This window comes from Peromyscus leucopus, chromosome 1, assembly GCF_004664715.2.
Source record: "Peromyscus leucopus breed LL Stock chromosome 1, UCI_PerLeu_2.1, whole genome shotgun sequence".
Classification (NCBI taxonomy): domain Eukaryota; kingdom Metazoa; phylum Chordata; class Mammalia; order Rodentia; family Cricetidae; genus Peromyscus; species Peromyscus leucopus.
Window position 1 is genome coordinate 112,222,293 of NC_051063.1, and position 12,223 is coordinate 112,234,515.

Consider the following 12,223-nt stretch of genomic DNA (forward strand, 5'->3'; position numbering starts at 1 on the left):
TTAGCTGTCCTTTGGACCAAAAGTCCATGACATACCTGCCATTTCTAGAGCTTTCTCAACAGTCTCACAACCAGCCAGCAGGCAGCTCAGGCCTAGGAATGTCCAAGACTGGTTCCACAGCTCTTCTGTAGTTATCCCTGGAGTACACTTCTAGAATGCCGAGACCTGAGCCTAAGTTTGTTTGTTTTGATACAGCTCAGGATTTGTGGGGTTTTCAAACTAGTTACATTGTGTCTTACCATTTAAGGCAACCAAGTCAACTAAAGCAGGCTCTGAATTGAGTCAATGGTCCGGTTTATGAAGTTGCAAGTCTGCACTCATTCTCAAGTTCTCCTCAGACTTGAAAGCCCCACCTTCCACGGCAGAGGGGGTGGTGTGAAGTCTGGAGAAGTTCTAGTCGCTGCCCATCTGAGTGACCGTGTGCATGGCATAGGTGGGCACACATGGAGTGCAGGTTCCCTTTGCACCCACATGGTCATGGTTTTCTGTTCCAGGTGGGTGTTTTGGATCCCAGTTTTGCTGCAAGCAGTACTAGAAGTCAAATACTTCTGGATGCTCTTCGGGTCCTCCACTTCTTCCTCTTCCTCTTCTGTTCTTTGGTTCAAAGTAAACCATTTAACCAGGGTTCTGCCAATATCCATGCCAAACCATGGGAAGATTTGCTCTTTGCCATTTTTGCTCTTAATGGCAGAGCCACCTCTCAGGCCCCTGAGTTACATTTTTAATGTCTGAGTTTTCTTTTATTTGTTACCTCCATCTCTCCCTGCTTCCCTTCCTGCTTCTTTCCTTCCAGATTCATCTCTTTTGAAATTCTTTGTCTTTCTATTTATTTGTTCATCTCTTCTCAGATTGTGTTAGCCCATTTTTTATGGCTTTTTAATATCCATGTATGTTATTTTAACTTCTATCTGTAGCGTCTACTATTACTGATTTTGTTTTTCTTCTGATTTTGGGTCACACTGCCTCCTTATGTCTTTTTTTCAAGACTCATTTTTTATTTGTGTGTATTGTGTGTATGTCTCTGTATGTATATGTGCACTGTGTGTTGGTCCTGGAGGAGGGCAGAAGAGGGTTTTGGATCCCCTCTAGTTGGAGTTATAGGTAGTTGTAAGCTGCCTGACATGGGTGCTGGGAACCAAACTTGGGTCCTCTAGCAAGTGCTCTTAACTGCTGAGCCATCTCTCTAGCCCCTCTTCATGTCTTTTAATGTTTAATTGATGGCTTCTAGACCTGTTTTAAACAGCCATTGAGACTGGCAACTTCCAGCCTCACATGGTCTGTCCTGGGACGGGACCTGTCATTTAATTCAATTAGTGAATTTAAGTTGTCAAAGACAAGTGAATCTTTACCTTTGTTTCACCTGTGAATTCAAATGTTTTGAGGAATATAGCTTCTGTGTATAATAGAGGTGTCTTCTGCCATCATGTCAAGGGATATGTACCTAAGAGGCTGGCTTTGCCATGGGCCTAATCTTCAGTACTATGCATGCTCTGCTACAGCAAAACCCCTACTGGTTGGGGCTGGAGCTTCAGCTCAGTTGGGAGAGCAATTGCTTAGCAGGCATGAGGGCCTGAGTTTCATCCCCAGCGCCATAGGAAAGCAGAACCAAACCCGCGAGGGGATCCTTCCATCTCCCATGATGACTGGATGTGTGCTGGCGAAGGCACATTGGTCTGTCACATTTAACAGGCTAATGCTGCATGGAGTCAGGACAAGGCCTAGCTCACCCTGTCACCAACCCCTTACTGCTGCCAACGTCTTGTGCCTTTCTCCTTCAAATAAGGCTTGAAAGGCCAAACATATGTACATGTTCCTCCAATATGGAGCTGATTTGTGATAATCTCTCTATTTTTACCCGTCCCAGAAGACCACAGCTAACCTCCATTCCCATCCCCTTCAACAGAACTTTTATGGACAAGAATTTATGTAGTGGGATGCAGCTACTCAGGGGTATCATTCTGTGAGAATGTTTTGATGCTGTGGTAGATTAAATCACAAGTGCTTCAGGACTTTCTTTAGTAGAATCCTGTAGCTTGTCCTTATCATATAATCTCTTAGAGGAGGCAGAAGTATTCCCCCTCTTCCCAAATATTGATGTGTTTGGCCTTGTAATTTGTTTTGGTCAAAGACACATGGGCCCAAATGACAAACATGTCAGGTCAAGACCTGGAGGGCCATCTTATGTTTCTACTTACTTTTCAGACTCCTGTGACCCTTCATGAGAAAAACATGTCCTTCGTAGCCACTGGTCCAGGAAGAATGAGGAAATTTGTGGCGTACACCTGAACCTAATCAGCGGCCTGGAGTCAAGCCCATCTGATTCTAGCCCAACCCAGCAGAGCCACAGCAACCCACGGACCCAGAGAAGAAGAAAACAACGTTGGTTATAAAACCCCGAGAGTTTGAAGTTTCTTGATAAGCAGCAAAACCTGTTTCAAGCCCATGGCTAACATTAAACTTTCCAAAAAAGTCTATGCTGATTTGGCTCTATGAATTCTGTAATTCTTCAGTTGATTGACGCTCTTGGTGGCCTGGTGGTATTGGACATATTCTAAGATTTATGTTTGTTTACCTCCATAATTACTATCATTCTAATAAAAGTAAAGTGAGCCAGGTGGTGGTGGTGCACGCCTTTAATCCCAGCACTCAGGAGGCAGAGCCAGGTGGATCTCTGAGTTCGAGGCCAGCCTGGGCTACAGAGTGAGATCCAGGAGAGGCTCCAAAAGATACACAGAGAAACCCTGTCTCGAAAAATCAAAACCAAAAAAAAAAAAAAAAAAAAAGTGAGCTGGGTGGTGGTGGCACACACCTTTAATGCCAGCACTCAGGAGGCAGAGCCAGGTGGATCTCTGTGAGTTCAAGGCCAGCCTGGTCTACAAAGCGAGTTCCAGGACAGCACCAAAGCTACAGAGAGAAACCCTGTCTCATAAAAACAACAACCCCCCCCCCCAAAAAAAACAAAAAAAATTCTAGAATAGCACACAAAGAGCTTCTTTTTATTTTATTATTATTCTGTTTGTTTGTTTGTTTTAGAGACAGGGTTTCTCTATGTATCCTTGGCTGTCCTGGAACTCACTCTGTAGACCAGGCTGGCCTCAAACTCAAGAGATCTGCCAGTCTCTATCTCCTGAGTGCTGGGGTTAAAGGCGTGTGTCACCACTTCCTAGCCAAGAATTTCTTAAGTCTTAAAAAAAAATAAAAGACACTTAACATTCCAATGTACTAGTTCTCAGAATGACAGGAGAGCTGTAAGTCAGAGTTATTTTTCCCAACAACTCTAAGAGATTACTCTCTCTTTCACTGCTGTATCACGGAGTTTTCCTGAAGCTGCTTGACTGTTAACTGCACCAGAGGAAAGGCAGGAGTGAATCTGAGAGCTCAGCTGGCTTTTATTAAGCTAGACATGGAAGAGATTTGCCCAAAACAAAACCTGGGCAGTGGTGGCCCACATGTTTAATTCCAGCACTGGGGAGCCAGAGGCAGGTGGGTCTCTGAGTTCAAGGCCAGTTTCAGAGCAAGTTCCAGGATAGCTAGGGCTATACTAAGGAACCCTGTCCTGAAAAACCAGGGGAAATAACAAAAACAAACAAACAAACAAAAAACTCTGAGATTTTTCTCATTGACTTTTCTTGATCTTTTAGAAAATATAATTGTTAGTTTTTTGTTTTATTTTTGAGACAGGATCTGACTATGTATGCCAGGCTTGCCTCCAACTCAGAGTTCTGTCTGCCTGTGCCTCCCAAGTGCTTGGCCAAGTATAATTTTCAAAAACAACATTATTTATATTAACATTCTAAATGTTTATTATTTTGTTTATTTTATTTTACATATGTAAGTGTTTTGCCTACATGTATGTCTGTGTACTACTTGCATTCGTGATACCCAAGAGGTCAGAAGAGGGAACTGGATCTCTTGAAACCGGAGTTATGAATGGTTCTGAGCCCCCATGTGGGTGCTAGGGACCAAACCCATGTCCTTTATAAGAGCAACAAGTGCTTTTAATTGCTGAGCCGTCTCTCCAGTCCTATTATTTTAAATTACAAATCTGATGTATCATTTTCAAATGATAAATATTAACAAATGCAATCTATATAACTAAAGCTATATGGAGCTCTTTTTTTGTGTTTTTTTTTGTGTTTTTTTTTTTTTTTTTTTTCCGAGACAGGGTTTCTCTGGGTAGCTTTGCACCTTTCCTGGAACTCACTCTGTAGCCCAGGCTGGCCTTGAACTCACAGAGATCCGCCTGGCTCTACCTCTCAGCGCTGGAATTAAAGGCGTGCGCCACCACCGCCCGGCTTGGAGTTCTTAATAGTATTTAAGAGTGTAACACTGTCCTGACACCAAAGAGTTGACAACTGCTATTCAGTTGCACACATGTAGATAACTTAAGTTGTTTGTGCCAGCTGACAGTTACCTGGTTTCAGTTGGTTTTTCTCTTAAATCATCCTGAATGAATATGCTTCTATGCACTTTATTTCTCATGTGTTTAGTTAATCCTTTTTTTAAAGCTTGAGGACCATTTTATTATAGTGTGAGGGGAAACCACGGAGAGGATAAGATGTAAATCCTGGCAGCACCTGGGAGGAGGGAGATGGAGAGGAGAAACAGATACCTTTACCTTTGAATTAGGGTCCAAGAAAGCAGGCAGAACTGGGCGGTGGTGGCGCACACCTTTAATCCCAGCACTTGGGAGGCAGAGGCAGGTGGATCTCTGTAAGTTTAAGGCCAGGAAAAAAAAAAAGGAAGAAAGAAAGAAAGCAGGCAGATCCAGCAATGGAAGTCTTCAAGCAGCTGCACAAAGTAGAAATGGGGTTGTCTTTATGGAAAACAAGGAGGAAGCCCACAATTTCAGGAAAGCATGCTTAGGGCTTCAACTGGTAATCAAAGAAGAATAGAATGGGGGAAAATAAATGTTAGGCTTTTTGAGTTAGAACTTGAAAACCAGGCAATCTTAGCAACATGCTAACTACGGCCACCATCTGTTTTGCGTTGTTGGAAGTGGAGTTGTGGGTTCAAATACACATTTCATCCCATCTTTGTAACACATTATGAAATGAAAATTATCACTTTTTTTTCACATCCTAGAAAGCAACTGGCAAGTAACAATGTTTAGTGATGAAGTTAGGAAGTTGTGCTGAAGAAACCAAGTGAAATCATTTTACTCAACTCTGTGCTTTGATTGATTATCCCGAGTTAAGTGTTCTCTACACATACATCTCATCAGTAGTTTAATTCACTTACCTAAGGGGCTTTATTCTTGCCTTGGCCTAGCTTATTTCTTGGAGACTAGTCCAGGAAGAGGGTGAATTAACTCAGCCTTTCAAACTAAGGGTCAGTATTAGAAATAACAAGAGTGCTAAAAAAATTGTTTTTTTTGTGACTCATAATAATTTCAACCCTCAAAACAAACTGACATGTAAATTTTACTTTTTAAAATTTATAATGTGTATGGGTATTTTGCCTGCACATATGGGTATGTACATACACCATGGCATGTTTGGTGGCCTCAGAGGCCGGAAGAGGGCATCATCTCCTGGGACTGGAGTTATATATTTGTATGCTGCCTGTGGATGTAAGGTGAGTCTTGGAAATGGAATTCTGGTCCTCTAGAAGAGCACTGCTCTTAACTACTGAGCCAGCTCAGATTCTGTGGTGGTGTTTTTTGTTTTTCAAGACAGGGTCTCTGTGTAGCCAGCCTTGGCTGTCCTGGAAACTCTCTGTAGACAAGGCTGGCCTCAAACTCAGTGATCTGCCTCTGCCTTCCAAGTGCTGGGATTAAAGGCATGAGCTATCACCGCCAGGCCAGATAAGTGTATTATTTATTTATTTTATTTTTATTGTTGTTTTCATCACCCTAGTTTTCCTAGAATTTACAATGTAGAAATTTACAATTTCGAACTCAGCGATCAGACTGCTTCTGCCTCCTGAGTGCGGGGATTAAATGCATGCTTGTTTTTTGTTTGTTTTTGTTTTTCGAGACAGGGTCTCTCTATGTAGTTTTGGTGCCTGTCCTGGATCTCGCTCTGTAGACCAGGCTGGCCTCGAACTCACAGAGATCCACCTGGCTCTGCCTCCCGAGTGCTGGGATTAAAGGCGTGCACCACCACCGCCCTGGTGGCACATGTTTGGTTTTAGAGATAAGGCCTTGCTATGTAGCACTGGCTGGGCTGGAACTTGGCTGGCCTCGAATTCACAGAGTTCCACCTTCTTCTGCCTCCTCATGCTGGGGTTAAAGGACTGAGCCACCAAGCAAGGCTCAGATACTGCATTCTAAGGTCATTTAGAAGTGAAGCAGATTAAGAGATGAGAGCTCTTAGGCTTGGGGCTGGGTGTTGCTATTATGAATATCCTTCCAGAAATGTGACTTCCTCAAAAGATCTCCAACTCCTTGGGGATCACCTTTCTCACATAGCACCTCTTAATAACAACATTTTCCTGGGGACCCAACTCCTGCAAGCCTGTCTAGGTGCTTTTATGTGGGAAGCTGCTGGCAGGAGTGACTCCAGTCTGGGTTCCGGGTAGGCCAGGCACCTCCGCCCTCGCCTTAAAGCCGGAGGAACAGCTGGCCGGGCGAGCCCCGCCCAGGCTCCCGGGAGCACCTGAGACTGAGGCAACTGACTGGCCTGCTCGGGAGGCCTTCGCTCCCTCAGCTCACTCCATCCCCCGCCCTCACCGCAGTGGCAGGCGGGAGGAGGGATGATGGACGGGGCCGCCCTGGCCTTGGAGGAGTGCAGAGGAGGGACGAAAAGGGGCCTGGTGGAGCTTTCTTAAACTGGTTGGGCCGGTCCTCGGGAACAGCCGTCCTCTATTGGCTTCCCCGGGTGGGTTGTTATGGTAACAAATGACCGAACAGTCCCTTACGAACTGGCCAATGAGAGCCGACCGTCCTTTGCACCGCGCCTCCGAGCGGGAGGTGCTGCGAAAACCTAGTCGGGGCGGAGGAAGAAGGAGGCGCCTGGACGTCCTGCGGAAGAGCCGGGGGCGGGGCCTGTGACACGCGCGGGCCAGCCAATCCCGCCTGGTGTTCCCAACGGCCCCGCCCCTTTACCGCACATTTCCCCTCCCCTAGTTCATTTCGCACGACGCAGCGGTTGGGAACACAGACATTTTCGGAGCTGGAGCCGCCACTGCCGCCGCCATTTTGTGTCTGTGGAGAAAGGAGCCCCGGCGGCGGCTGGAAGTGGACGGAGATTCCCCGTGAGGCTGCGGCGTTTCTTCCCCGAGGTTCCCCCTGGGTCGTCCCCCATCCCCCCTCCGCGGTCAGCATGTGGTGAAGCCGCAGCCGCCGGAGACCCGGGGAGCGAGGCCGAGGCGTCGGAAGGGAGGCGGGGTGTCGAGCGGCTTCAGCTTCGGCGGCGGCGGACCTCGGAGGGGGGCCGCGGCGCAATGTCAGAGCAGACGCCGGCCGAGGCCGGGGCTGCGGGGGCCCGGGAGGACGCCTGTCGGGATTATCAGTCGTCGCTGGAAGACCTGACCTTCAATAGCAAACCGCACATCAATATGCTGACCATTCTAGCCGAGGAGAACCTGCCCTTCGCCAAGGAGATCGTCTCTCTCATCGAGGCCCAAACCGCCAAGGTTTTTATACACCCCGCAGCCTACTATTCTTCTAATACTCCTTGATTTTAGTGTCAGCCTCATCCCAGGTCTCGCTTCCATCCGAAGAGGGGGAACGGAGTTCCTCCTCTCCAACCCCCCACCCCCGACTCGGGCTTGGTCTTTGGCCCTGGCTGGGAGCGTGGGCCTCTTTCGGGGAGGGAGCGGGGAGGATGCAGGGTGGAGCCCCGTTTCCGCTTACCAACTCCCTATTTAGGCCACCTCGGAGTACGTCCCCACGCTCGCACGCTCTGGGGACAGCCCTTTCGGATCGGGGAACACTTAGAGGCAGTTTGTGGTTTGGGAGAGTAAGAGTTAAAACAAACCATCCTAAGCCCCCGGGAAGGTGGGGAGGGGCTTTCCCTTAGTGTCCTTTTGGGGAATTGTACTCTGTGGGTTGGGGTTGGAAGGAGGTGAAGGGGGACCTGGGAGCGAGCTGTCTGGTGGGTTGGGTATAGGGAATTGGCCCCGAGTGGAGCAGCGGCCTGTTAGCTCAACATGGCGCCTGCAAAGCACATGATGCGAAAGGGAAGAGAGGAGAATCCATTCCCTGCCAGCCAGGCAGCTGCTCACACCCGTCAGCCCCATTTTGGGGTGGGGGATGTTAGATCAAACTTTTAGTCTCCTCTCGGAGGGTCTGATTTGCCCCAATGGTAGGGAAATTGAGCAGAGGGTGGGGTTTGGGTGTGAGGGGAAGATCTTAACCAACCTGTAGGTTGGGAATTGCCCCAGTGGGTAGCAAATACTTGGAGTTTCTTTGGAAATTTCAGCCCCTCCTTTTCCTTTTCTCTCCCCCCCTCTTCCCTGATAGTGAAGGCTTTGCTTTTCTTCACCCCTTGACCAAAGTGGTCCTTTGCTACCTTCTATTTCCCTGTGGTCTTCCTCTTCTGGGGATTCATGTGGGAGCGATATGTCATTTAAGTAAAGTTACTGTTAAACTTAGTTATAATGAATCTTAACCGCTTCCCAATTAATACGTTTTAAGTTACTTTTCAAGCTTGTATTTAAGGTTTAGTTTTTTTCTAGTTGTTAGTGTTGCAGTTATCAGGATGAGCCTCCTTTTAGCAGAGTGAACCCCTTTTAAAAGGCCACTTTAACAACAACCACCAATATATTGTTTAGAGACGGTTTCTGTCTAGTGTAAAACTGAGTAGTCTGACTCTAATAAATGGTTTTGAAATGTGTGACTGGTATTATAAAATTTGTGAATAAAACATATAAAATATGTATTTGTCTTTTTTATTTACCTTTGTAAGGTGTAGAATCTGTTTCCAAGTATTTTTACTTACGTGGTTGTGTGTTTTAAACAAAAGTCTTTAAGTGACTTGGGTTCATTCTTCTTTAGGTCCATCAGTTCACAAGATACACGGTTTCACGTGGTCCTTTCATACCTTATTTAAAGAGGGGGAAAGGTTTTTTTTTTTAAAGGGCTCAACAAATTTATCATGTTCATTTTGACAGCTAAAACAAGTCTCCATTCACCTTTTCCTGTTGAATGCCTGTGAAACAGCTGTTTTTAAAGTATGAGGTTTAAGAAGGAAGTGCTCCTCATACTCAGATTTTTGTTGATAACCACATACATGTTGTCGGAGAAAATGTACTTTTGCCTTGTTGAAGACTTAACATTAGGTTCATAACCAAGGTTTCCAAACTATATTTTGGGTAATGATATTCACAGCACCTAATAGCAGCCCCGATTGCACTCAAAGGAGACAGCTTCCTTACTGGTTCTTAATGGATCTACAAGACCTTGGAGAACTGAAAACTTTATGCAGAATATATTATTGACCACATAAAACTTGTATTTGTGTATTTTGTTACACAAAGTGGTGAAAATAGGTGGACTGTTTGCTGGTAAAAGACAGCTCGAAGTTTTTGAGCACGTTTTTCCTGGTTATTTTTGTAAAGCCAGACTAAGTAGAAGATGTAAAGGTCACTTTGGGAAAGAATCTTAACCTGGGTTGGGGGTGAGGGGAGGGTTTGCCGTCATTTGGTAGCAGCTGGCTTGGTTTTTGTGTTTCTGGAAGTGTATGCTTGTGTCCTTATTCTTTAGCATCTCAGCAATACTAAACTAATGGACTCACACTTAATTTCACTCTTCCCATAAGATAGCAGTAGCGAAAAAGAGTATTACATAGGACTTCCCTTGTACAATCAAACACTAGCCTCTTGAACAGATTGTGGTGTTAAAAGAGCCTGTTTATCTTCCTAAGTACAATAATTACTTAAATGGTATAAAACAAAACATAAGGTGAAGACACAGCAATAAAGCATTTGACATGTTGGTACTTAATAGTTTGCCCACACACAGTGGCCTTGTGAACCCTTTTATTAGCATCTAAGGTTTTCATACAGAGTTATTCAAATGTTTCTTTAGTCAACTTTGGTTGTAAAGGTGATATCAGAAGCAAGAGCATTTCCACACACTTGTCAGGGCAATTGGTTTTGTGAAGCATGGCATTGCATACCCCAGGAGTGTGTGCCTGCTTCTAGCTACAGGTAGCTATGGGTAAGTGTTCAGTTAGATTCATACACGTGGGGGTGGGTAGTTGGGGATTCACTTAAGTTTTGTTTTCTGAAATCATGGGTACTCCTGTGGAGTCAGTTAACAGCTTATATGGCATGTCTTAGTGCTCCTCAACAAGTCTGTGAACCTGCTGATGCTTTCTGGAAGCTTGCTGTGCCTTCTAAAAGCCATTGTTGGGTAGGCTTTGCAGTTCACCCGGGGCAACTTTACCTTGGAAGGGCTGGTACCTTTATCAGCATCACCACACTGGCTCAGCACAAATTTAGAATTCCTGGTTTGTGCATGTAAGAGGAGAAATATTTCGACGACAGTCCATGCTGTGAAGAAAATCTTCAGGACATCCAGGTTTCCAGTCAAGTTGAACCTGACTGACATGACTCAGCGGCTCCTCTGTCCAGTTTTTCTTGTATCAATAACAAGCTTGCACTTCTGCATGTTCATGTGCAAGTTTTAAGCGTCTTGTCATTGACTTCTTACGTGAAGTGTGTTTAGTTTCATTCTTCATTTGGATTATAGGAAGTAATCAATGATTTTATAGGTAACAAAGCTTTATAGACTTTAACATATAAAATTACCCAGTGAAACCAGCACAACATAAACACAGATATCAAAGCTGACACTTGGATTACAGAAAATATTTTTCCTTTCCTTTTATTGTCATTTTGAACACGGGCCTTTTATTACATGCACCTGAAATTAAGTTGAGTATTAAGTATTAGAGGTTATGTTTTTTTTCTTGATAATTCTGAGGTTTTTTTTTTTTATGCACAACTAAAAACAAGTACTTGAACACTTAGGCTTATAAAGTTAACATAATCAAAAGCATTTTGTACCAACAAAACTAGAGGTCTGTATTATAGGTTTAAAAACACTTTTAAAAGTAATTCTTTGGTGGCAATTCACTATACTAAACTTCTCAGTTTCTTTTTTATACTTTAGGCTCCTTCCTCAGAGAAGCTTCCTGTTATGTACCTTATGGATTCTATCGTGAAAAACGTTGGAAGAGAGTATCTCACTGCCTTTACTAAAAATCTAGTTGCAACATTTATTTGTGTGTTTGAAAAGGTATATATATATATACATACATACATATATATATATTTAGAAACATTTGAATTTTTATAATGTGTTCCAGATTAAATAAATACTTGTCTTGTGTTGGGTTTTCTTGGGTGGTGGAATGTTTCATTCTCCGGAACATTGATTGCGTGCCATTTCAAGGAAAGTGGCAAATGGTAGTCTTTTTTTTTTTTTTTTAATAGAGCTTTAAAACAGATGCTTTTTAATTCACTCAAATATACTTTAACTTTTAGAATTGTGTATTTTCAAAATGTGGTTGTTGGTCATGTGAAGCTGTTTGTAGAGTATGGACAAAAAGCTAATAGCTTTCAGAGTATTAGGGTTTTTTTTTGTTGTTTAAATGTCTAGTGCTGGTGAGTAGGAAGCATAATCCTCCAGTGTGCCTCAGTCTATGGTTCCTATTCCCCAAAATGCCCTTTGGACCAAGCTTGTTATGTTGTTAAAGTGTGAGTTACAGGGATGTATGGATGGTGAACCAGTTAATTGCTTTAGGTTATTATGGAAATACCTTTATTCCTCTCTAGTGTTTGGGAGAAATGCTTGTTAGTGTCCACAGCTAGAAATTGTATGTACCATTGAGACATTGTAACTGGTAGTTAACAGGAGGCGTTTTCTGAGATAATTCTGTCACACTGAGCAGAAGGGCCCTTGAAGGTATTTAGGTTTAAAGATTCTTTTCTAACAATAACTTGTAGTTGGTGTTATGTTTTATTAGATGCACTTGTTATAGGACATACCTTAACAACTGTCTGAATGGTAGAATTAGGCAGTTGTGTTTTTTTTTCTTTTTTTTAATAGAAAAACCACATTAGATCTTATTGGGATAGAAATAGTATAGAAGAATAAGTTTGGAAAGTTGTGTTTCAGATATTACTAAGAAGTATCAGTAGTATGAATATTTGTAGCTCTTTGCTAAGTACTAATTACCTGTGGCTAAGGACAGTCCTCTGTGCAATAAGTAATTTAGGGGAACTTAACTTGGTTTCAGTTTCAGTATGTTCCAATTATTTGGGGGTTTGG

General features: G+C 43.8%; 1 protein-coding gene and 1 pseudogene across 2 annotated transcripts in view; one reads left to right on the plus strand and one right to left on the minus strand.

The window, feature by feature from the left end:
• Positions 1–7,267, minus strand: LOC114695922 (annotated as a pseudogene).
• Pcf11 (PCF11 cleavage and polyadenylation factor subunit) overlaps positions 7,014–12,223 on the plus strand; it is a 25,491-nt gene continuing 20,281 nt past the window's right edge. The window contains exons 1-2 of one of the 2 annotated variants that reach the window (XM_028873464.2): positions 7,014–7,578; positions 11,063–11,188. In XM_028873464.2, the coding sequence (XP_028729297.1) occupies positions 7,387–7,578; positions 11,063–11,188 (318 nt within the window). In that variant the 5' untranslated portion in view covers positions 7,014–7,386. The remainder of the gene's footprint in view (positions 7,579–11,062; positions 11,189–12,223) is intronic. The other variant, XM_028873465.2, reaches the window with a different exon arrangement.